The sequence below is a fragment of the Gossypium raimondii genome, chromosome 13 (assembly GCF_025698545.1).
Source record: "Gossypium raimondii isolate GPD5lz chromosome 13, ASM2569854v1, whole genome shotgun sequence".
Lineage (NCBI taxonomy): Eukaryota > Viridiplantae > Streptophyta > Magnoliopsida > Malvales > Malvaceae > Gossypium > Gossypium raimondii.
In genome coordinates, this window is record NC_068577.1 from 47,369,240 (window position 1) to 47,395,159 (window position 25,920).

At 35.2% G+C, this 25,920-nt stretch overlaps 2 protein-coding genes and 1 non-coding gene across 7 annotated transcripts; 2 read left to right on the forward strand and 1 right to left on the reverse strand.

The window, feature by feature from the left end:
* Positions 1-5,643: 5,643 nt before the first annotated feature.
* On the reverse strand, positions 5,644-5,750 carry LOC128036347 (small nucleolar RNA R71). Its single transcript, XR_008193145.1, has one exon. It is a non-coding gene; the product is annotated as a small nucleolar RNA R71 (small nucleolar RNA).
* Positions 5,751-13,460: 7,710 nt separating this feature from the next.
* Positions 13,461-18,078, forward strand: LOC105782942 (uncharacterized). Of its 5 annotated transcripts, XM_052625974.1 has the most exons (7): positions 13,461-13,781; positions 14,417-14,790; positions 15,373-15,518; positions 15,802-16,078; positions 16,259-16,531; positions 17,009-17,520; positions 17,725-18,078. In XM_052625974.1, exons 2-6 carry the CDS (start codon positions 14,482-14,484, stop codon positions 17,489-17,491), a joined length of 1,488 nt encoding a protein of 495 aa, XP_052481934.1. In that variant the 5' UTR covers positions 13,461-13,781; positions 14,417-14,481; the 3' UTR covers positions 17,492-17,520; positions 17,725-18,078. The 5 variants fall into 5 exon arrangements, with proteins under 5 accessions (XP_052481934.1, XP_012463504.1, XP_012463506.1 ...); XM_012608050.2 differs by lacking the exon at positions 17,725-18,078 and having other exon boundaries at positions 14,352-14,790; positions 17,009-17,660; XM_012608052.2 differs by lacking the exon at positions 17,725-18,078 and having other exon boundaries at positions 17,009-17,660.
* Positions 18,079-18,429: 351 nt separating this feature from the next.
* On the forward strand, positions 18,430-20,010 carry LOC105782943 (uncharacterized). The gene is made up of 2 exons (XM_012608054.2): positions 18,430-18,854; positions 18,928-20,010. Exons 1-2 carry the CDS (start codon positions 18,535-18,537, stop codon positions 19,793-19,795), a joined length of 1,188 nt encoding a protein of 395 aa, XP_012463508.1. The 5' UTR covers positions 18,430-18,534; the 3' UTR covers positions 19,796-20,010.
* Positions 20,011-25,920: the final 5,910 nt, after the last annotated feature.

Consider the following 25,920-nt stretch of genomic DNA (forward strand, 5'->3'; position numbering starts at 1 on the left):
ATCCCGTTTGAACCTAAGGAATTCTTAAGATACGAATGACATGTCATTAGGAATTTCATGTTTCAGGTGCTGGTCTTGAATGTCCTTTTGATGGTTAAGGTCCTACATTTGTTGTGGATTCTCCACAGCACGTGTGAGCAACATCGTGTAACTAACATTTCAACCCACAGCTCGTGTGAGCAAGCCCATTTCACAGCTCGTGTGAGCACTATTGAAAAGGAAAGGTTACTGTTATATGGAAAAGCACACTATGTGTGTGAGTATTCTCGAGTATCCGCTGCAATTCTAGATGGTTCAATGGGTAAGAAAAGGAAATGAAATGGTAAGCATACAAATGAAATGGTTCATGATCATATGAAAAAGTTGATGGATTAAATGATGTATATGTGAAACTTACTTACTGTATGATTGAATACATTTGTATCATGGATAAGCATACTAACTTGTGAGTTTGATGGTGCTTGTATAAGCTTATGCTAAGCTTATGGTCTTGGTTATGATATTATGCTTATTCTATAAATTGTGTCAATAAAATGGTATGTTTTGTTTGAGTTTATACGAGCTTACTAAGCACTAGTTACTTACGTAGTTACTTTCTTTTGTTTTATAGATAATTAGAAGTTCGACCGGTTGGAAGCTCGTCGAAGACCTATCACACTATCCAACAATCATTTCGGTAGTTTTTGAGTATTTTGGCCAAGGTTAATAATGACATGTATAGGATCTTTTGTAATGGTAGTTCATAAATGTGTAAATGGTTGATTTAGTACGTTTATGCCTTTGAAGTTTATGTTTGGTTTAATGGACTTGTAATTCTTTGTTAAGTTAGGTCATTTTGGCCACTTTTGGAACTTGAAATGTATAGTCTTTTGGTATGTTTGTGATGGCTTGAAAATGATCATTTGTGATATAATTTGGTAGATAATTGAACTAGGTTATATGCCTGAAAGTTAGCTATGTTGCCTTGGTTTGATCCATAATGTTTTGATACAATTGTGGTGCCTTTGAATGGCATATTGATTAGATGAATTAGGATGTTTGAAATGACATGTTTAGGTGTGTTTGAATGATGTTTAAATCCCTTCAATATGTGCTCAAATGGAATGGTTGGTTAGATATAGTTTGGCCTTGAAATGGCATGAATTTTGGGTAAATTTTTGGATCACACAGGTTGTCACACGGCCTGGTGACACTATCGTGTGTCATTTATAAATTCTTAGTGTTTTAAGTCAGTGAGTTACATAGCCTAGCACATGGCTGTGTGTGGCAAGTCAGAGAGTTACACAGGCTGGGACACGGTCGTGTGACCCTACTCAGTGAGTTACACGGGTGAGGACATAGGCTGGGACACGCTCGTGTGTCCCTTATTCGCTTGTTACACGACCTGGGCTATGTCACATGGCCTGGCCAGATGGCCGTGTGACCCCTGGTTTCCAATTTTTCCAACTTCTTCCCAAATTTTCTATTTTGTTTCAAATTAGTCCCGAACTGCTTCTAAGCTATTTTTAGTGCCTCGAAGGCTCGATTTAGGGACCAAATGCATATGTTTGATATGTTTTGAACGAGTTTAATTTCTTCAATGTTATGTTTTAAATGTTGTTTTAATTTTTCGGAAATACTCCGTAACCCTAATTCAACAACAAAGATGGGTTAGGGGTGTTACACTTTCATATCTACACACAACATGCATCTCGATATATCATCGTCGAACCATAAATTCGTTATCTTAGGGCAGAAGTTACAGACCCATCAACTATACCAAAATGTAAACTCCATTTAAGGCTTGAGTTCTAGAACTCATCTGGAATTTGATGCAAAAACCTTCTTCTTAGCTTTTTCCTTTGTTACTCGAGCCTCTAGCTTATAAAACATAACAACCATATTAGAATCTCCAACGAAAATATTTCATCAACATAAAAACCAAAATTTTTTTACATGTAGAGACCATTAAAATGATTGTCCACAACTTTATCCAATACAAAACAAAATCAATGGATAACGAAAAATACTTAATTTTCTTTCCTTTACTTAAATTCGTGTCACAGAAAAGTTAAGCACCTTACTAGCTTGATAAATTATCCATTTCTTAAACACAACCTTTTTTTTTCTCCATGCAGACCATTCTCAATCTTTCTTTCCTTCAACCAAACCAATTAAGATCACGATGAAAGAATAGAAAAATGAAGGAATCCCCCACGAAGAATAACATCTCTCCCTTATATACTACTCATGCATTTCCTTCACCGATCCCAAACAGAACAACCAAGTGTACATGTCCATAATCATCATGTCTCGCACTAAAATATTCCTAGTTTAAACTCAACAAAACTAGGGTTGAAATCCATCTTTTTCACAAATAGTCCGCCAATTTTTCTTATTTGCACTGAAGTCCTCTCAATTCGTAAACTTTTCAAATTGAACCCAAAATTACCGTTCAAACCTTAATTTAACGTTTCTGGGTATGACAACTCTCCCACCCCTAAAAAATATTTCGTCCTCGAAATCTCTTACTCCCGATCAGGAAAGAGAATAAACATACTAAGACGACACATAATAACAAATAACTTTTCATGAAATACTTTGATTAATCATCATACCCTGGTACTTGGTGGATAATCTTATCAAAGAGACGTAAGATACAGTCTTTGTGGAGTGTCAAAATATAAATAGCCTTAACGAATAGCTACCTTGCAGAAATAATTGACATATACGTACTAAGCAAAACCATGTTGGCGAATACTGTCTTATACGATGTATACTGGCAGATATTCTCGTGTTTTTAAATAATAAGGGTTTAAGAAAACACTTATAAGAACTAACAACTATCAAAAATGGATTGGAAGATTTGAACTGTTTATTACAATTCCCTTAATTGTGAAACTTCCCGTGGACATTGGCTTTATAATCAGATGTAAAGAAGTGGAATCATCAATCAAATTGTTTTCCCCAAATTTCTTGTTTCTCAAGTTCTTTTAGAATCCCTAATTTCTTTTTTTTCTTCTATCGCAATTTCTTCCTCTGCTCTTCCTTTCTCACATTCAGAGTGCAACGTCTCCAATCACTCGAAATTTTAACCCATTCTAGAGGTAATTCTTCAATCCTCATTTTCTTTATTTTACAATCATTTATCATAATGGTGAGAGAGAGTCATCGTGGTAGAGGAAGATGTCGTAATAGTAGAACCCCAAGAAGCCGTAGGAGTAGGTTAGCCACTAAGGGTGGCGATAGGCCATAAAATCAAAAGGCCAGTATTCCAGTCGAATCACCTTCTTATTGGTGCTAAACTTTTGAGGAAGAAATGGTAATGCATTTGGAAGCTAAGGGAATTTGGTCACCTAACTTTGCCTTCGACTTTGAGGTTGTGAAAGGAGAGTGTCGATTAAGTGATACCACAAAAAATTTTATACTTTTCCTCTATCTGTTCAAGGAGGATTTTCATCTCCCTTTACTTCTATTTTTTTGCATCGTTCTAAAAGAGTACGAAATTGCACCCAGACAGTTCATCGATTTATCATGGTGGACATTGTTGGCGTACTTTATAGATTGCAATTTGCGATACGAGCCACCCCTGTTGGATCTAGTGCCCTAAATGTAGTATTTTCGTCTAAGTACACTTGTAATTTTTTCTAACAGATTGGTTAATAAAACTATTAATGAATTACATTAATATTTTTTATATTGTCTTCACATGGTTTTTACACGCAAAGCAAAATGGAAGCAAATGTTGCTCATTGATTGTTTATTATTTAACTAATATTTAGCGGTATTACGTGGTTGGATCGTAATACAAAAAGACAACTTGTATTAGTAGACGAACCTAAACATGTCCTTAGTCTAATCGACAATGAGCAAACTGATTCAAAGACTACATGTCGTCTATCAAGTTCAATTGGTGAGATGCTTTGTCTTGAGCATCGGAGTGAATGCCTCCTAGAAGATAAAGCCCATTCAATTTGTAATTTTTTTCAAATTGAAGCCTGAAATTATCGTTCGAACCTTAATGTTTTGGTGTGTGGCAACCCATGTACCAATTTGTAAATCTGTTAAAGTTTTTGAAAGTTTCCATTGTTGATTTATTGAATAAATTAGCACTAGATTGATAGATTTTAAGCTTAAATGTGAAAAAGGACTAGACTGTAAAGTTTAAATTACTAGATGTGAGCCACACGAGCTGGCCATACGTCCATGTGCCAGCCCGTGTCGATAACGCACCCCACTTCTCAATTACGCAGAAAAATCTAATTTTTAGGCTTTCTGGGCATTCTAAAGTCTATAAATACATATTAGAAGAGGACCTAAGGGGATATACAGAGAATAATGAAGAAAAGACTCAAAGAACGCCATCGAAATCATCTCAAGAAGCGGATCTCCTTCAAGATTGAATATCTCCATTTAATTAGAAGTTTATTTGGATTTCTCTATGTCTTGTTGATATCTTAACTTTGAGATGTTTCTATTTAGGATTATGAACTAAATTCCTAGATACTTAGAGAAGATGAAACCTATGATGAAACTTATTATTTGATTTCGATTTACATGATAAATACTTGATTCTTGTTCTCAATTATGTACGTTTATTTCATGTTTCAATAATCTAAGGATATTAATTCATGTTTAATATGCTTATTTCAATAGAGCAAAAGTCCCTATTTAAGAGTAGATCTAGCGGATTAGAGTCAAATCTAATAAGAGAATCCATAGATCGAGTTAATGTGATTCTTGTTCAATAATTTTCCTATTTTATTCTCTATTGCATTCTTAGTTAAATTAGTTTAGTAATTTTAGATTAAAAACAATCACTCAAATTTGACGGCTAAATAATAGAAAAACAATAATTACTAGTAACTTTAGTCCTCGTGGATACAATATTCCCTACTCACCATAACTATACTATTGTTCGATAGGTGCGCTTGCCTTAGTCGTATTTATAGTTAGTTTAGTGACCATCAAGTTTTTGGCTCCATTTCTAGGGACTGAAATATTAGGAACACTTAATTTTTATTAATTTAACCATTTATTTTTATTGCATTTTATTTTTGTTTTTAGTTTAATATTTGTTTTCTAATATTTGCTTTTGGCAGGTTCCTTTAGTTTATGACTAGAAGAAACCCGTCAGGACCTTTATTGTTTGATAAAGAAATTGAAAGTACAGCTCACAGAAATTGTAAAGAAGCAAAGCAGAGTCGACAAAATATAGTGGAAGAGCAAGAGGACGTTATTATTATTACTGAAGAGATGGCTGATAATCAGAATAATCAACTACCTCCTGTGGTTGTTGCGAATGCTGCAAATCTGAATCCTGCTCCTCGTACTAGGGCTGAATGGAGTATTGTGAGACCCACTATTGCTGCAAATAATTTCGAACTGAAGTCGAACACCATTCAGATGATTCAAGAGTTTTTTCAATTCGATGGTTTGTAAGAAGAAGATTCAAATACTCATTTGGCTAACTTTCTAGAAGTCTGCGATACGTTCAAGATTAATGGCGTTTCTGATGATGTCATTTGCCTACGGTTATTCCCTTTCTCGTTGAGTAATAAAGCTAAACAGTGGTTGAACTACCTACCACGAGGTTCTATCACTACATGGGATCAAATGATCGAGAAATTTCTATTGAAGTACATCCCACCGGCTAAGACAACTAAGTTGATGAATGATATCTCTTCCTTCGTGCAGATTGACTTAGAGACTCTATATGATGCATGGGAGCGGTATAAGGATTTATTGAGAAGGTGCCGTCACCATGGGTTACCTCTATGGCTACAGATTCAAACCTTCCACAACGGTTTGAATCCCTCAACTAGGTAGTTAATTGATGCAGCAGCTGGTGGTACTCTAAACAATAACACACATGAATCAGTTTATAAATTTATAGAGGAGATGGCACTGAATATTTATCAGTGGCAAGTCATGAGGACGAAGCCTAATGGAGCAGCCGATGTTTTCAATCTAGATGCAGTCACCATGTTATCAAACCAGGTAGAACAATCAAATAAAAAATTGATGGTTTATGTATTTTTATGCAGGTACATCCGGTGATGCAATGCGATGCAAATGAAGGAGGAATGAGCAATCCAGAATATTTACCCTACGGTCCTAGCTCAGAGAATGAACAAATCAACTATATGTATAATAATTCTAGACCTCAGAATAATCCTTACAGTAACACTTATAATGCAAGTTGGAGGAACCATCCCAATTTCTCTTGGGGTGGTCAAGGAAATCAAAGACCACAACCCCCTTTAGGCTTTCAACAACAACCTTACCAACAAGTGAAAAAGTCACACCTTGAGGAGATGGTGACGAAGTTTATTTCGGTGTCAAAAAATTGATTCCAAAATACTGAAACAGCACTTAAAAATCAACAAGTGTCGATTCAAAGGCTCGAGAACTAAATCAGTCAACTTGCAAACTTGATTTCAGAAAGACCACAAGGTAGTTTGCCTAACAATACCGAAACTAACCCTAGGGAGCAGCTTCATGCAATTAATATGCGAGATAAAGAAGGGTTAGTTGAATCTGAACCAGAACCGAGGCAAGAAAATGTGGTAAGTAAAGGTAAGGTTGAGGTAGGCCAGAATGAACAAAAACCGGTTGGTAAGAAATATAATCCTCGAGTACCATATCCTAAGGCGACAAAGAAAGACCACACGAATGAACAATTTGGAAAATTTCTTAAACTTCTAAAAAAGTTGCATATTAACTTACCATTTATTGAAGCTCTTTCGCAGATGCTAAATTCCGTCAAATTTTTAAAGGAACTTTTGACAAACAAATTGAAGTTAGATGATTCGTCGCATTTGGAGCTAAATTCAGTTTGCTCAGCTATTTTGCAAAACAAACTACCCAACAAATTAAAAGATCTAGTGAGTTTTACTATTCCTTATTTAATTGGTAGTTTAAATGTGAATAATGCTTTAGCTGATTTAGGGCATAGTATTAATGTCATACCCTATAAAATGTTTAAACAATTAGGTCTTGGGAAATCCAAACAAACTAGGATGAGTATTCAATTAGCAGATAGAACCATTAGATTTCCTAAGGGTATTATTGAAGATGTACTTGTGAAAATTGATAAATTCATATTCCCAGTTGATTTTGTTGTTTTAGACATGGATGAGGATAGCGACGTACCTTTAATTTTAGGACGACCTTTTTTAGCAACTTTCAGAACTATTGATGTTCGTACAGGTGAACTAATACTTCGTGTAGGTGATGACACGATTACTCTCCAAGCTCGTGATTCTGATAGAATACCTAGTGATCGAGATGATTATACGAGTTCTGTTAATATGAATAACATTGTGGCTCAAACTTCTTTGTAGGAAACCCCTCGAAAAATTGTGATGGAGTCATGTTCCAATCCATGTGACAGAAACAGAACGACTAATGAAGAAAGAATGTTACAAATCGATGAACTAGACGAATGGCGGACACATGTCAAGGAGAAACCAAGAATACACGATGTAGAACCAAAGCGACGTCATGACGAGCATAAGGATGAAACGAACCAATTTAAGGTTGGGGACCAGGTACTATTAGATAAAACGGACCCTCAAATTGCCACTTCGGAGCTCAATGCAAATGGAGCAACTCCTTTTACGGTACTAAATGTCTTCTCATACAGTACAAACGAGGTAACTCATTCTAAATTCGTCACATTTAAGGTAAATAGTACTTAACTTAAACCTTATCTTGATGATAGAATTGATAGCAGGAAAGAGGAGTTTCAACTCCTCGAACCACCATAACCATGTAAGTGCAAGGTAAGTCGAGCTTAGACTTTAAATAAGTGCTTCTCGGGAAGCAACCCGAGTATTAACACTACTAATTCATTTATTTTTATTTTTAATTCATGTTAAATAAGGATTTTTTGACCCACACGGCCTAGACACACGGGCGTATCCCAGGTCGTGTGCACAAAAAGGGGTTCGACAGTGAGTTACACGGCCAGGCGACATGGCCGTGTAAACCATACGGGCGGCCATGTGAAACCTGAAACTAATTTCTCATCTTTAAAACAAGTCAGAGAGTTACACAGGTAAGGCACATAGCCGTGTGTAAGACACGACTGGACCACAAAGACGTGTGGGCTGCCACACGAACGTGGGAAAAGCGACAGAGGTAGCACACGACAGTACGACACGGTCGTATGCGAGACACGACCTAGACATGCGGGAGTGTCCAAGTCCGTGTGAAGAATGGGCCTATACTTTTAACTCACACACGGGCTAAAAACGTACCACACGGGCATGCGACATGGTCGTGTGGCCCAACACGAGCCTTACACAATCGTGTCCCCCTTTAATTCTCTAATTCCTCTTTTTTTTCTCTTTTGTCTTTTCTCAAAACCCCCACATCCCTAGCCGCCGCTCTCTCTTAACCATCCCCCTCCAGCCACCACACGACCACCAGCCGCACGCCTCCACCAAGCTGCCCCTTCCTCTCATCCCCTCTCTCTTTTCTTTCCTTCTTTGCTCACATTCCTTCTCTCTCTTCTCTTCTTTTTCTCTCCCCGTCGCACTTCTTTTCCTCCACCACACCCATGCAAACGATCGCCCAAACCACCGCGCCCTCGACCACCACTTGCTGCCTCCGAGCTCCGACCGAACCCCCACCGTTGGTCAACCACCTTTGCCCCCTTTGTCTTTATTTTCTTTTATTTTATTATTTCTTTGTTTCTTTTTACTAGTTCGTCATTGTTTTTTTGTTGTTATTATAGTTCATCTATTCTATTATTTTTATCTATAGGTGTTCTTGTGCTTTGATTTTAGTTTTCTTTTTATGATTAATTATTATTTAGTTATATTTTATTCTGTCTCAGATTATGTTTCCCCATTTTTCTTTTACAATTGGTTTTGTTATGTTTATTGGCTTTGGTCTAGCACAGTTTGCTTTTGTGATTATTATTTTTCTTTAGATTGATTTTTACAAGCCTCTCATTATTTTTAGTGCCATGTTTTGTGATTCGTTAAAACTACGGTCTATGTCTTTTGGTATTTCTACATTTTAGTTCTTGTTTATAGTCTGTTCACTATTGATTTCTTTCATTCGTTTAGTTATTGATATTACCCTCGACTATAGCATAAGATATGGGGTTGTGTCTATCATGTTCGATTCATCTGTTTGCTTCGTTTTTTTTCATACTTGATTGTTTATTTTCTTGCAGGCACACCATGACAAACACGCGTAGCAAGGCTAAGGTCGTCGTTCCTATTTTAAAAAGGTGGAAAACCCCTGGTGCGACCTCCTCCTTGAGCGCCTCCGTCGAGGCCTACCACCATTTTCACCGCTTTTCGATGGGCCTTCAGGAGGACTTATTCCAGCTCCTTCGAGTGCGACCGCTCGGTTTGGGCTGATGTATAGATTGAGCCACTTTCGAGCAGGTCTACCTCACTGACCTTGTTCAGGCTTTTCTTACCACAGCGCCATGGGATCGGTTTTCCTCTATCGTCAAACCCACCTACATGGAGCTGACTTTGGAGTTTTGCTCGACATTTCATCTTCAGCATGAGATGTCATCGCATGACGAGTAAGGTACCATCACTTTTAGACTCGGTGGCCTAGTGCATCATATGAATGTCTCTGAGTTTGGTGCTGCTTTAGGCTTATATACTGAGGAGTTTATGAGTGTCGAGAACTTTCTACGCTTATATTGGCACATCCACTACTCGCCTTCTTGCTATTGGGTAGATCTTACGGTGAGTACGGTTCCGTATGATGCGAGTTGCTAGAATGCTACTTCTCTCCCTCCAGCTTTGTGGTACATTTATGCCATGTTAGCTCATACTTTGACCGATAGGAGAGAAAGCACTGGCGTCATTAGTACTACCGATGCGTACTATCTATGGAGCATGGCCACCGGGCATATATTTGATTTGGCCTATTTCATCGCCCTAGCCTTTCGCCATCAGACAAATCGCCACAAAGAAGGGTCCCATCTGTTTAGGCCCTTATGTGACTCGACTTGCTCGACACTTCAGTCTCCTCGACACACCAGAGCAATCCTCTACACTTACTTTAGTCAGCCAGATATTTCCACAGAAAATTTCGACCATGATCCATATGAGGATGATAGAGTGACTTTGTGGAGTTAATCCTCCTTAGTACTGTTTACTTCATTCTGACTCTCAAAATGACCAGGAGGACTTCACTGATGATGTCCGACTACATCACGAAAATCCACCTCATCCTCCACATTTGAGTCACCATCATGTTTCTTCTGCTGCCACTTTGACAAACCTTTCCGAGCGTTTCTCGCTTCGAGTAGCAGTGCTTTCAGAGGTTCGACAATATCGATGCAACATTGTAGTAAATCTATCAGCATCTTCATATCTCTTCCTCGGCGCTGACGACTCACGACACTGTTAATGACGAGAACCATTGAGTGTATTTTGTTTTATTTTAATTTTAATTTTAATTTTAATTTTAATTTTAATTTTTATGTTTATTTTTATTTTCTTCTATTTATGTCGTTTTTATCTTTTGAACTATATTTTTATTTTTATGGTTATTTCTAATCATGTTATAATCCCTTAAAAATTTTCACTATTTGTGTTTATTTTCTTACTATTTTGCTCGGAATCATGCACTACATCTAGATTTGTCTACAATTTCGCTTTTCACTATTCTAGGGATTTCATCTGAAATTCAGGGCAGTTTTAGTTTTCTCTCTCTCTTATGATTTTCTGTCTATACTGTGCTTATATCTGTTTGTATATTAAGGACAACGTACATCTTAAGTGTGGGGAGGTTATTTATATAATTATCAGAAAATCCCTGAATTATGTTTTGTCTTTAAGTAATTTTTTTCATACTTCTATTAGAATGAATTTTTATCGATTTGAGATTTTTATTGATGTGTTTTGGATTAATTTGTAGATAATTGTGAATTGGTTGATATAAACTTGAAGACATGAGAGAATCAAGCATGATAGGCTATGAAATTAAAAATTTTAGGTTGTTTCCCTAAATTTAAGTATTATCTTGAAGTTTGAGATTTGCAAGATTGACATTAAAAATCATAAACTTTTGTGAGATTTTGAGCCTTTAAAGCATACATTTTTCTTGCTCACTTTATTATTGGTTATTAGTGTGTCAATATGATTTGTTATTCTAGAAATTGTATCGATTATACATGTCGAGACCACACCTTTTGATTTGATATACTGAGATGATAAAGGCACTTAGGTTTAACCTACTTATCCCATAAAAAGCCCACCTAAATAATTAACCTTTAGTGAACCCCGTTGAGCCTAACACTATTTCTTAAATCACCCATTAATGTTAACCCATAACTCATTCTTTTTGATTCATTGAGAATTTTTCTCATTTTATTGACTCCCTTTTTATCGAGATTTGATTGAGTTAGTTGCCTAGCTATGTTCTTTTGTTTAATTTGCTGAACTGATTCTTGTTCTAAAAAAAACTATATACATAATTTATTTACATGTTGTTTATTATTTAGTTCTACGAGCTTGAACAGTTATTCGTATTGTTAGAAGAAGCTCAGTTTCTTATTATTGAATAGTTTGTGACTTTGGCACTTGTTTTTAATTCAATATTTGATATTTTTCTAGTTTGGTAATTTATTAAGTCGATCTCGATTTTAACCATCTTTTCGCCTTTTCCCCATTACAACCTCTTAAAGACCTTTTGATTTGTGTATCATCTCATTTTATAGTGGTGGAGAGTTGATTTTCATGCAAGCCTATGGTAATGACTTTTTATGATTGACTATTGAATGCTTATTCTTGAACCTTAAACACTTTGAGTGATTTGAGTGAATCTTTAGTGAGGATGTCGATTTTGAATTAAAGGTAATTATTTAGATAAGGAGAAACACCTATATTTTCGTGCTTAAAAAAAATTTAGCTTAGATTGTTAGAGAATTTAGTGTTCTTTTAGTTGAATTGCCAATGCATGATTATTTATGGATTATTTTGAGATATTATTTATGAGAATTACAAATTGAGAAAGATTAATTTTAATTGTAAGTTGAGGATTTTTCTTGAGGATAAGCAAACGCTTAAGTGTGGGGATATTTCATAAGTTATAAAAGTAACATATTTTAACCACATTCTTAATGTGTTGTTGGATGATTAATTGCGTAAATTAGTGAATTTGATGCTCCTAGTCCTTTAAATTCATGTTTCTATACTTAGGAGAGCACTTGGGACTGAAAGGAGCAAAAAACGAGCCAAAATCAAATAAATAGAGTTGTTTCCAAGTTCCACACGAGCTGGCCACACACCCGTGTGAGCCACACGGGTTGGCCACACGCCCATGTGTTAGCCCGTGTCGATAACGCACCATGCTTCCTAATTACGCAGAAAAACTTAATTTTTAAGCTTTCTGAGCATTCTAAAGTCTATAAATACATATTAGAAGAGGATCTAAGGGGATATACAGAGAAGACTGAAGAAAAGACTCGAAGAACGCCATCGAAATCATCTCAAAAAGCGAATCTCCTTCAAGATTGAAGATCTCCATTTAATTTCTTTAGAAGTTTATTTGGGTTTCTTTATGTCTTGTTGATATCTTAACTTTGAGATGTTTCTATTTAGGATTATGAACTAAATTCCCTAGATACCTAGGGAAGATAAAACTTATGATGAATCTTATTATTTGATTTTTGATTTACATTATAAATACTTGATTCTTGTTCTCAATTATGTATGCTTATTTCATGTTTCAATAATCTAAGGATATTATCATGTTTAATGTGCTTATTTCAGTGGAGCAAAAGGCCCTATTTAAGAGTAGATCTAGCATAATTGAGTGGAGTTGCATGCAATCCTAGAAATAGGACGACATAAATCTACCGGATTAGAGTCAAATCTAATAGGGGAATTCATAAATCGAGTTAATGTGATAATAGGAGTTTTAATTAGAAAGATATTTCAATTAATCAACCTAGAGTCAGTTGTTCTTACTCTCGAAAGAAATATTAACATAATTTAGGGATTTCTACGGATCAAGACATAAGTGAATAAATCGTTTAATTCAGATTCAAAATAATAAGTAAAGTCTAGGTGGATTCTTTCTTGGATATTGTCTACCTCATTGGTATCTTCGATAATTTTCCTATTTTATTCTCTATTGCGTTCTTAGTTAAATTAGTTTATTAATTTTAGATTAAAAACAATCACTCAAATTTGACGGCTAAATAATAGAAAAACAGTAATTACTAGTAATTTTAGTCCTCGTAGATACGATATTCCCTATTCACCATAACTATACTATTGTTCGATAGGTGCACTTGCATTAATCATATTTATAGTTAATTTAGTGACCATCAGTATGTTACTTTTAAAAAATAATTTTTTATATAATACATAAAATTAAGAATTACCCATAATCATGCCATAGACTATAAACTTTGTTCGGTGCACTAGCATCAATGCGAATCTCTATTTTTTTTTTTTTTGGTTCTTAAAGAAAACAAGAAGAAAATCTTATTTTGCACTTTAGAGTTTGTACTTTGGACAAAGATTTATGAAAACGAAATAAGAAATCCTTAAACTACCCAAGGAAACATACAAAAAAACCAAATTTTGCTTCCTTTTCTCTGTCATGTCAAAAGAAATTTTCAGATTCTCTCAGAAAAAAAAAACCATATTTTTGCATAGAATTTTGAGCCCATTTTGCTTCCCATTGATGAATAGAACAAAGCTACATTTGCTTTAAACGATTCCTCTCTTGATAAACCCATGAATTCTTCTTCCTCTTATCATTATTTTCAGCTCCAAAAAACATTTCCACTAATCTCCCTTGTTTAGGTAATAATTGATTCTCTCTCTTTCTTTAATTTCATTTGCTTATTGGCTTTTGTTTCAGTTCACCTTTTTGATGTTCTCTTCTTCTTCCTTATCTTCTTAGTTATTATTATTATTTATTGGATTTAGCGTATAATGTAAGCGGTACCCACTTTATATTTTGGCTTCAATTTTATGAATTCATCGTGTATATTGTTCAAGAAAAACCTATGCTGCCTGGTTTTGTCTTACAAGACGGGAAATAAAATTTTAATGCTTCTAGGCAGCTGCTAAGTGCTGTAATAGATTGAATTGTTAGGCTTTAATTTCTGATAAATATTCCATTTCATATTTTATTGATATTTTGAATGAAATTTATGCTACATTTTAGATAATTCAATCCCAATGATTTGATAACTTCAAAAACCATGGTAAACTGATATGTTTACCAACCCATCATATGAATTGGATCGCACGATCCAATCACGGATCGTTTGCGATTCTATTGATAAATCGTTAGCATCCCAAAAGACAAATGCTTGCGCTTGGTTCAGAGGCTTCTAGTGTGCTTTAGATTCTATTTGCTTGCTGTAGGAACTAGCTGCTTTGCTAAGTTTGGTACTTGACTCACCATACTGGAGTAAACTATCTATTTTCAGTTCATTTCTGTTCATCTCTGCGACTGCCTTTAAGCAGGATAAGGCATAAATAGATACGCAGAAACATGGGCACTCCTGCCGAGTCAAAGAGAAGAGTGGCATTCGTGTTGATCGATGGATTGGGGGATGTATCAATACCGAAGTTTGGGTGTAAGACTCCTCTGCAGGCTGCAAATGTTCCAAACTTGGATGCCATAGCATCAGCTGGAGTTAATGGCCTCATGGATCCTGTGGAAGTAGGTTTGGGTTGTGGGAGTGACACTGCTCACCTTTCGCTGTTGGGCTATGACCCCAGAGTATATTACCGAGGACGTGGTGCATTTGAGTCCATGGGGGCTGGATTGGCGATGTCACCCGGAGATATTGCATTCAAGGTGTCTAACCTGTTCTACCTCGCCTTTTATTTGTTTATTTTTACTCTCCTGCATTTCTTGGTCGATTGTTTTGTCGATATTTTTTCTGTTTTGGACCATTCACTAAGCATCCCTTAATGGGGTAACATTATGAATTATGATACTTCTCAAATGCTGATAATTTGATTTTTGATTCAAGAATTTCAACTTATTAGTTAAGTTTAATGTGGTCATTAGCTTTTATATGAATGAAGAAATTTTTGTCATTGGCTGTATTTTATCTTCACATTTAATATAAAAACATATATTCATACTTGCTGCATGAGATGATTTTATATGATCTTTTACTTGAAAACCTTACATCTTTAATCTCCATTCCCCAGAAAATAATTAAACTTAGTCCCTTTTCTCCAACCAGGTATAATCTAGCTTCTGACTTTAATCACTGATTCTTTTGAGCATTTTCTTTAATATTTTTACCAAGTTTTCTTTTGGCAATGAATTTTACCAACAAGTTAACATGTAATAGTTCTGTATATTTTCTTTAGAGAACATTACTTGTGTTCTTATACTTGATTACCCATTCCATTTATCTATCCCCAGTCAAATTTTGCAACTTTGGATGAGAAAACTGGCATAGTTACGAGTAGGAGAGCTGACAGGCATTTTGAAGAAGAGGGGCCTATCCTTTGTGGTGCCCTGGATAGAATGAAGCTTCCATCTTTTCCCGAGTATGAAGTCAGAGTCAGGTACATTGTGTTTCTTTGCTGTAATTTTGAGTTTCTTAGTTCTGCACGATATATAGATTAGTTGACAATGTTTCATTTTTACGTGGCCATTTTAGTTATTGAAGTTCCTATGATTGACAATTTTGAACCTAGGAAATGTCTTACCAGAAATGGTTGTGGTGGTTAGCCTAGATGGATATGAGAATGTTTTGTTCTATGTGAACTCTGTTAAGGATTCAATTGAGACTTTAAGCTTCTATTGTGAGCCATTTAATGCTAAGTCATCATAATCAACCTCATACAGGTATGCAACAGAACATCGTTGCGGAGTTGTTGTTAAAGGGCCAAGACTCAGTGGAAATATATCAGGAACTGACCCATTGAAGGACAACCGCTTACTTCTGGAAGCCAAAGCTTTAGATGACACAGATGAAGCAAGACACACGGCTGCAGTTGTTAACGAGTTATCCAGGGAGATTTCGAGGATACTGGTGTCTCACCCGTTGAATGCAAAAAGATTAGCAGAAGGGAAGAACATTGCTAACATCGTCCTTCTAAGAGGCTGTGGTATTCGAATCGAGGTATTTTGTTTTGTCCTAGAATTTTCCCTAATGTATATGCATTTGACTTCTTTGAATGTGGAGAAAAAAAACGTGCACTGAAAAAAAAGAACATTTTGCGTTTTGCATTTTTCTAATTGGTTTCTTGTTCTTCTATAATAAGATAACCAAGAAATGGCTCTCTCTCTTCTAATTATGTAGGTTCCTCCATTTCAAAAGAAACATGACTTGTGGCCTTGCATGGTGGCACCCACGAAAATTATTGCAGGATTGGGCCTATCACTTGATATCAATATCCTAGAAGCTCCTGGTGCAACTGGGGAATATCGAACACTTTTAACTTCAAAAGCAACTGCCATAGCTAAGGCTCTTTCTGCTCCTTTACAGACTTGTCCTAATGTCTTTGTTCCAGGGGAGGATGAGCACAAGCCTGGCAGATCAGATGGCTATGATTTTGGATTTCTCCATATTAAGGTAATGACCATATATGAACTCATCATTTGTCACCATTTTTAGTGACTCCTAAACTTAACAGATACTTGTAAATAGCTACCTTTTGGGCTAGAACCACTGTTATTTTCCCCTTCTCTTTCCTTGAGTTTCCATCCTCCTTAATCCCACATAAGATAATCTTGTTTTGGAGTTTGCTGATCATTTATGTCGAACATATCCTGATTTATCAATCCTGGGTTTGAGAATCTTTTCTTGTCTGTGGAAAAAAATATCTCCTAAGTGGCAGGGCATCCGGATGTAAATCTATCGTGAAAATTGTTTGACATTCAGAATATCTTATCACAGAGATTGATTTATATATTCCATTTTGGCTTTGTATGCATTTCCCCTCCTTGTTACGGACACTAACAAGGTCTAATGTTTATGGAGTTCTGAAATATATGGACATGGTTATCCATGTTTAAGCAGTGTGATTTACTTGATATTTCTAAATTGCAGGCAATAGATGATGCAGGTCATGATAAGGCAACTGTTTTCAAAGTAAAAGGATTAGAAGCTGTAGATCAAGCTATAGGGCAGCTGGCTAAGCTCATGTGGCAGGCTGAGTCAACCGGAAACTTTCAATATTTTATTTGCGTCACCGGTGACCACTCTACACCTGTTGAATATGGAGATCACAGTTTTGAACCAGTTCCATTTGCAATATGCCGGTTGAAAGATTTTGTGGGTGCCATTGGTGGGGAGTCTGTTATTTTGGAAACTTCTCTTGATACTTTTCCTCTTCCAACCGTTAAGGTGGGTGAAGACCTAAATGAAGACATTGCTTTAGGAAAAGGGAGAAATTGCAAGCAAGTTGAATCATTATCTGGTGATTCAGTTTTCGAGTTTAACGAGATTGCTGCAGCGAGGGGTGCTCTTGGACGGTTTCCGGGTGGAGAGATGATGGGAATTATAAAGAGATTTCTTAAATTAAGTGCTTGACTTTCATTAGCTCTCAGTATCTGAATCAGGTACTTCTAATCCTAAATAGACTGCTGTTATCGAATGATAACCATTGTTCTTCTTTTGTAAGCAAAATAAAGATTGCATCTTAACAGTGGCACACATTTTTTGAATAAAGCAGTTCCTATTTCTTGTTCTCTTTGAATAAGTCATTCATCATTCTTAGAGATAGCAGCTAGGCAAGACTCATGAGACTCTTCTCTTTTGTAAAGGAAAACCATTGGTGGTCCTCGAGAATCAAAGGGAAAACTCCAAAGAATATTGAAGAATATGCAAGCTGAATAAGTGGTGATTCATAAGAATTTCCCATTTGTTTTAAATATTTCGTTTCTTTAGATAGTAAAGTTTGTCATGTAAACAATCATGATAAAGTAAAAAAAAAAAAAAGAAGAGCAGGTACTAAAGCAAGCACTATTCTTGCTACTAGTAAGTTGCATATGTGTAAATACATCAGCAAAAGCAAGTGCACAAAGCAAAGTTTAAAGCAAAATGTTGTTTTGCCTTATCTTTCAACACTTCAAATCTAATTTATATATTATCGTAAACTAGTCTCTGAGTTATACTTCTTTTAAACGGTTTATCACTTAAAAAGTTTCACAATTATTTGCTTTTTTTTTTATTCAACCAATTGAATTAGTTGATTAGTTCAATGCTCAATGAAAAATATTTCATACTTGTCTTTTTTCGGCAAATCATTAAAAAAGGTATAATTGGAGGATAATTTACACATTAAACCTTAGTTATATACGTGTGCTTATTTTTCTAAAGTAGTGGTCGTCATTTATCACACTTTTCTTTTTTTTCTTTTTTGCTGCTTTTCATTAGCTTACAGGGTCCATGTGCTCCTCGTTATGTAAAACAATCAAATAATCCAATTTCTACTAGAAACCAACTTTTTTTAAAGCTTAATCAATAAGAAAAAAAACCAATCATAAAAAGGGATCCTCCTCCAATACCTCACCATTTCAAAGAACCAAAGGGAGAAAGAGAGAGGAAGTGTGTGTTAGTCAGTGGCAGTAGTGATGTATGTAACAAGGCCCCTTTCTTTATACAGGAAATCGCCAAATGCCCTTGAAGATGAACCACCTGCAGAAGGCCCTTATTCAGGTTATTTAGTGATTACAGATGAAGAGGCTGAGGAACAAGACACCTTCTGTTTCGGGGCTATTAAGAGGAAGGCTGTTGAAAAGCTGCCTTTCCCACAAGACAAGATGTTGAATGTTGTTCATTCATCGGAGGTTGAGGAAACTATGGTCACTAGGGTCTGGTTTATTCCTGTTCTTGATCAGCCTCTTTCTTCTAATCACTACTATGTTATTCGAGCCAAAGGCAGATACAAAGGGTAAGGCTATATATACTAATCAACAATATATATAATCTGTATTGGAAATTGTGTTTATGTTGTAAACTTGCAGGCTAGCATGTACAAGTTCAAGGGAGATAGATACCAAACTATGTTGTTTCTTCAATAATGGTGTAAGTGATGCAAAACCAAAACCATTTGATCACCGAAACGTATATCAACAGTTCAAGATCCATCGTCACCATAGGCACAGCTTCTTCGCTAAATCCACCGCTACAGATTCAGTCCCACCAAAATTTTTAAGGAGAAATGGATGGGAACTTCGTATCTCGCTCTCATACAGGTTACAACTAAACCAAGCACTAGGCCTCGACTCATCTCTCCGAAAACGCCTCCCCAGTTTCGATTTCCCCATGTACAACAAGAAGTCACCTTCAGTTGTCATCGGACAATGGTACTGTCCCTTCATATTTATAAGGGAAGAGTCGAGACTAAGGCGACAAATGAAGAAATCACTGTTCTACATGATGACACTGGAGCAATGGTGGCAACAGATTCATTCATGCGACAAAGTGAACGATGAACAAACTGAGGTGAAGATGAGTAAAATCGTGAAAAGGGAATTCATTTCTGTGAATGGTATGCTTGGTGAGAGAGAAGACACGGTTGGGCAAGGAGGGTTTTGGTGGTTCAAAACTTTACCGAGAAACGATGGCCGAAAGAGCAGCAGTGTTGGGTTGAGTTTAGCTATAATGGAGAAAATGAAATGGTTACAAGAGGAAGGAGGATGGTATAAAGGAGATGAAAGTGAAGTGAGGGTTGAAAGAGAAGAAGAAACAAGAAGTGAAGAAAGTGGTGGGTGGAGAAGATATGCTTGTTATATGCTGGTGGAGAGCTTTCATTTGAGAAGAATGGATGGGAGTTTGGTGCTAAGAAGTGATTTTAGGCATACTCAAAAGATTCGATCTAAATGGGAATGAATGCTGTTGATATGTTATCAGTTAATGAAGCTTTAATCTACGGCTTAATTGGGTTCATCTTCTTGTATGTTTTAAAGTATTACATGTTCGCTCTAAGAGCTGGGGGATACTGGAAGCAGTTGTAATTATCTATCTATGTTATCCCCCAAGAATTCATACTACTCCATGAATATTTTGAAAGCAAAATATATTATGGTTTTGCCATTTCAGATTTATTTTCCCTATTTTAATTTACCTCGGTTTAATTTCTTAATAATATTTTAAAAACAATTTCTTTTGTCTTGCCAGGATGAAATGAGTTTTTCTTGTAAAAGAATTTCGAATAGACATTTAATCTAACTAATAAAAGTGCATAAAGTTCAATTAAAATTGAATTAACGGTGAAGGTGAATTAATTGATTCATCAATTTACTAATGAAATTAGTTTAACCGAAGCTCATTAAAAGATTTTTGAAATTTTAATTATAAATTAATTGGGTTCAAAAGTAATTAATATTTAACCAAATTTATTACTTAACCCAAGTGATTAATTATATATAAGAAGCATAAATTCAAATTATATTTGGTAGTGGGTAAAAACATAAAATATTAAAAGTTTAAATAAAATGTAAAATAGGTAAGAATTAACAAAATAAAACTTAAAAACCCTAACACTATCATTTTAGTTGGGTTAAATAAAATTTATTAAATTAATCAAATTTAGTTTAGTTTAGTTCAGTTAATTATTTTTGTAAAAAATTATTCATTCTTTAAGCATTTAAAATTTCGATTAATTTGATGAATGGTAGTTTAGTTGAGTTATTTATTTGAACACCTTACTAACTAATGGCATTAAATAAATGAATCAAATTATACCAATAAGTAGGGGTGTTCAAACTTCGGTTAAAATCGAATTAACTGACCGAACCGATCTAATTCGGTTAATCGGTCGGTTAAATAATCTAGTTTGATCGGAGGTCGGTTAAAGGTTTTTTAGAATTTCGGTTAATGGTTAATTCGGTTTGAAATCGGGTAATTAATCGAATTAACTGAACTTAATAAATAATATTATATATTATATGTATTAGGCTATTACTAATTCTGTTAATTCGATCAAATGAACATTATCAATTTTTTTATATATTTTATACTTGTTTTAACCAAAAAAAAGATAAAACATATAAATTTCGATTAATTCAGTTAACTGACCGAATTAACCGAAATATTTTAGTTCGATTAATTTTTTTTGAAAAAAATTAGTTCGGTTAACAGTTAAAGGATTAAAAAATTCGATTAATTCGGTTAATACTAGTTCGGTTCGATTAACCGTCTGAACACCCCTACCAACAAGTGCAATAGTAAGGCACATTACACTCTCAAGTGAAGGACTTAGATTTGAACCTTGTATGCAACATTGTTGGAAGGGCAATTATGAACCTTAAAAGGATTAATTTCTATGGATCATAAAATAGGATACCTTGGTGTAATAAGTTGATGTATATTAGATTTTGTTATACTCAAAATAAAAATACGATTATATTAACATTCATTTTTGATTTAAAAAAATTAAATTATTTATTCAATTGAATTAATATCAAGTTGACTTGTGATACTCAGTAGCTGGAAATGGATAGACAAGTATTCTTTAAACATAGTAATTGTTTGTTGAAGCGGTATGGGGAACTTCAAGTTTCAACTACAGGCCAAAACGAAGGTTTTGTTGGAATATCTAAACTGTGTATAAATTTTAAATCAATTTACTTTAAATGGAATATTTTTCAGACAATAAATATGGAATGATTATAATAATTATTTTTCGATTTATTTCATTTATTATATTAAATTATTATTTTATCTTTATATATTATAAAAGAGTAAAGTATATAAAAAATGTTAAAACCTTAAATCACTATGTTACATCAATTCAATGGTTTTAATTTTTAGTTTATGGTTTCTAACTAGAAAATAATAATTAGAGAAATTAATTGCGTGAAAAATTTACTTTCCAACGCAAATCCATTATTTTGCTTGGAATTTTTGTTACAAGTAATCACGATTATGTATTAATTGACTTTTTAATAATTATGTTTAAAGGATTGATAATATTAAAAGTAACTGATAAAATTCAATATCGAGGCTTTGACTTTTAAAATTACATATTTATATTGCAGTTGCTACATCCAAAAATCAGGTTAGAAGAAATTGGTTTAGTGGACAAGAGTTGTCACATTCTGATTTTTAATTATAAGCTTATAATATTATTTTAATAATGAATTGTTAGCTTAATGGTTAAGGGAAAAAAAATCATAGTATGATTGGTTTAAAGACCCGAGTTTGAATCTCTTCCCGAACAAATAAATTAATTTTGCTCACTCCCCTAGTTTTGTGCCACCCAATCTAGCTAAACCCTAGTGTCACGGACTTAGGATTTTCGCCTCACAATCCGTGCGGCCTTAGGCAGTTTCTTACTCCCAAGAACACCTAAGTCAGCCTAACTCCCACAAGTTAAGGATTCAATCGAATTCCCCCTTTGAAAACAACACAAACGAAAGCAACTCGAAGATCAAACAGAGATGATCGAAGAATGAAATAAGAACAAGCCACAGAATATCAAGAACACAAGAGAGAAATTAGTTTAAGTGAATACTCTCAAGAACTCTATTACTCCTCCAAACTCAAGTGATTTACAATGAGGGGAGAGGCCTCTATTTATAGTAGAGCCTCCCCAAATCCAACGGTACAGATCAAGTACATGAATGGCTAAGATCGAATGGTATCTACAAATCAAATCTCTAAGATTACAAAATCATATCTTCTAAGATTGCATATCAAATCTACGATTGCATATCCTCGAAGATTATGTTTCCATATGTGATGAGCTTGTAGATGGGCCTTCAATCTCTTCAAGCAATGGGTCAGTCCGATTGGGCCAAATGACCTCCTTCCCACTTGATGGATCACACTAATGTGTCATGGTTGCGGGCTCCCATGCGCAACCCATGACACTAGGTACATATGTTATTTCTTTCATTGTTTTTCAACTGTTCTCTATTCTCCCTTTGCTCTTGCTGTCCATCTCATCTTCCTCTCTCATTCTTCTAATATTTTTTTTCTTCTTTCTTCCTCTTGTGTGGTCCCAAACACAGTGAAATTCACCATTTTTGTGCAGCCTCTTTGTCTATTATTTTTCTGCCATTTTTCCAGCCACTTTTCCAGCCACATTACTTTCATTTTTAATCCCTAAATCAGCCTCCCTTTGTTGACCATTGTCGCCCCTTCTCCTCCACTTGTGGTGGTACCGGTTAGTTTCCATTTTCCTTCTCTTTTCTTTTCATTTTCTTGCCGATTTTTCTATTGTTTTTTACAGCCACTTTACTGTTGTTTCCAACCCTAAAAATTGTCCCATTTGCTGCCCAAAGATCTCTCTTTGTGCCACTTAAGTCAGCCCCCTTTTCTGCCACCATTTGTGGTGTTGCCACCCTTGGAGCACCATTAGTTTAAGCTGTTGCTTTCTCTTCATTTGTTGCCTCTTACAGTAGTGTGTTCTTTGGTTTTTCTCTGTTTAAAATAGCCCTTAACGTTCCAAATCAATTGGGTATCCAAACATGTTCATCCATCATCTCAAATCTGGTTATCAAGGTAGTGCAAGTGCGGATCTATGCGAGATCTTGTGACATTTGATTTCATTAATGGTTATTGTTTTGGCTGAATGCTCAAGGCCTTAGATTGACTTTTACTTACTGATTTTTGTATGTTATTTCCAACTTAGGAACTGAGTTTAACGTCTCGGATCAACAGAGAAAGTTGATTTTCATTTGCACCATCATTTTGCATCAAATCAATGTAAGTTAGCTTGTCAAATTAGATATGAGAAAATCGTTAATGTAGCACTGATTTGGCTGAACCCTTAAGGGGTGTTTCAAGGCTGGTTTTAACCATATTTTAACGTGTTAAGTGTTGTAATTTGGATTTAGGCACATCTAAGGCTTAAGTGTGGACTTTACGGATTAGTGTTGTGGACTTGCAAATTAAGGTGTGGGTTTTTTCCTTTGCAAAATTAGTTTAAAAACCTTATAATACGTGTTTAAATGCTAAATTTGATTGCTGGTTTTGGCATGGCCAAAAGGCATGAGTGCTAGAAGATGAGGTGTCGAGTGAGGTACGTATTTAAATAGATAGTTTGATTGTTAAAGGCTCTATTGGGACCCAATGAATTGTGTATGAGTTGTATGTGATGTATGACTTTGTGTTGTAATTGGTGGACCGTATGTTGGTAAATCAAGTCTCTGATTGCTAAGTCCTGATGAAAATGTATATACTGTATGCATGTATAGCATGCTAAATTTTGAAACATTGATTGATATGCATGTAATATATCATGAATGACATTGAGCTTGTATGTATTTAAATTACATACCATATGTGAAAATGACTGTATGGAAAGCATGTATGCATGCCACTGTTACTGTAAAATGAACAGCATGCAAGGCATACACCGATTATATTTACTAAAACGCATGTTAAACATGTTGTAATATCGAAATCGTAATGATAAACATGATATGCTTATTGATTGTATGACATATTGCATCTGCATGGGGTAGGTATTTGTGGTTGACGGAGAAGTTCTGTGGAGTACCAACGACATTTAAAGTCCACATATTGAGTCAGTATACTACACTTAGAGTACCGAGGAGATTGGGCGATTTATTACTAACAGCTTGTCTGCACCATTATTGGCAGTTTACCTACATTACTGATATTGGTGGTTTGTCCATATTACTACTATCTATACCGTTACTAGCAGTTTAACTGTATTACTGATATTGGTGGTTTATCCACATCAAGCTTTAGCTCGCACTACTTGGAGTTCGATAAACGAGTTCTGGGGAATTCGTGGTGTGTAGTGGATGGATGGGTAGGAAACCTTTTGCATTGTATCGTACACATGACATGCTCATTCATTGATTGGTTATGCCATGTTCGATATTGAAATGATGTTGATTGTTAACTGTTATAATTGATTGCATGATGGTTTATTGTTGACCATACTGAGCTTTCATAAGCTCACCCTAATAGTTTTAAAATTTCTAGGTAACCCTCTTAACTAGGATTAGACCCGACATTTGAAGCATCAACTCGGACATCAGACTTTTTTTAAGTTTATTATTTAATTGGAGTTTTCCTTTGGTTTTGGATTGTAATCATTTTTATTTCGACTATGGCTTGGTAATTTTGTATTTAGGGATTTGTGTAACATCCCAAAGTAGGGCCTAGAAGTTTGAACCTGGTGAACTATGATCGTCAGTAAGCTTGGCGAGCTGGTGTACGCCAGTAGGTTTGGCGAGCTGGTGTACACAGAAGGTCTAGCGAGTTGGTGTTCGCCAATGGATTTAGTGAACTATAATCACCAAAGAGCTTGGTGAAGTAGGGATCGCCAGTGGGCCTGGTGAACTGTGATAGTTATTTTGGGCCAATAGTCAAAAAGTAGATTTAATCAAAGGGTAATTAGGCATAATCAAAGGGTAATTATATCAAAATTAGAAGTCAACTTACTTTTCTTTTCACAACACCATCCATGCATGTAACTATTTCCTACTTCTACTGTGACTAGGGTATCCAAAGAACACCAAAACACTAAGTGCCTATAAATTAAGCCATTTCCATAGGAAATCTCATATTCTGTTAAACAACAAAGCTTTATCAAATCCTTCATCGATTACTCTGCTATCAAGTTTTAAGAACCCAGGACTTAGCTCTTAAGATCCAAGGTAAGATTTTGTTCCTCTATTATATTGATGTTTAAGAAGAGTTCGCAACAAAGGAAACTAGGTTTGCCAAAAGACCAGCATGTGCGAACCTAGGTTAACTTGTGTTTATGTATAAGTTTTAATATGCTATTTGTGTTAGTGACTTGTGCATGTTTGTGAAATAACGAACTTGACAAAACAATCTACAAGCAAAAACAAGGGAAAAGCGAAGCTTGTTTAAAGTTTTCAACAAATTGGTGAGTGTTCAGGGATCACCGCATGTATGTGTAAACCATAATGTTAATTAGTAGCTTAGGGTTTTAACCTAAGTTCTGAGAGTAAGCCTTCTCTAAAAACTCTATTTTTGTGTTTAAATATGTGTTATATGAACAGTGA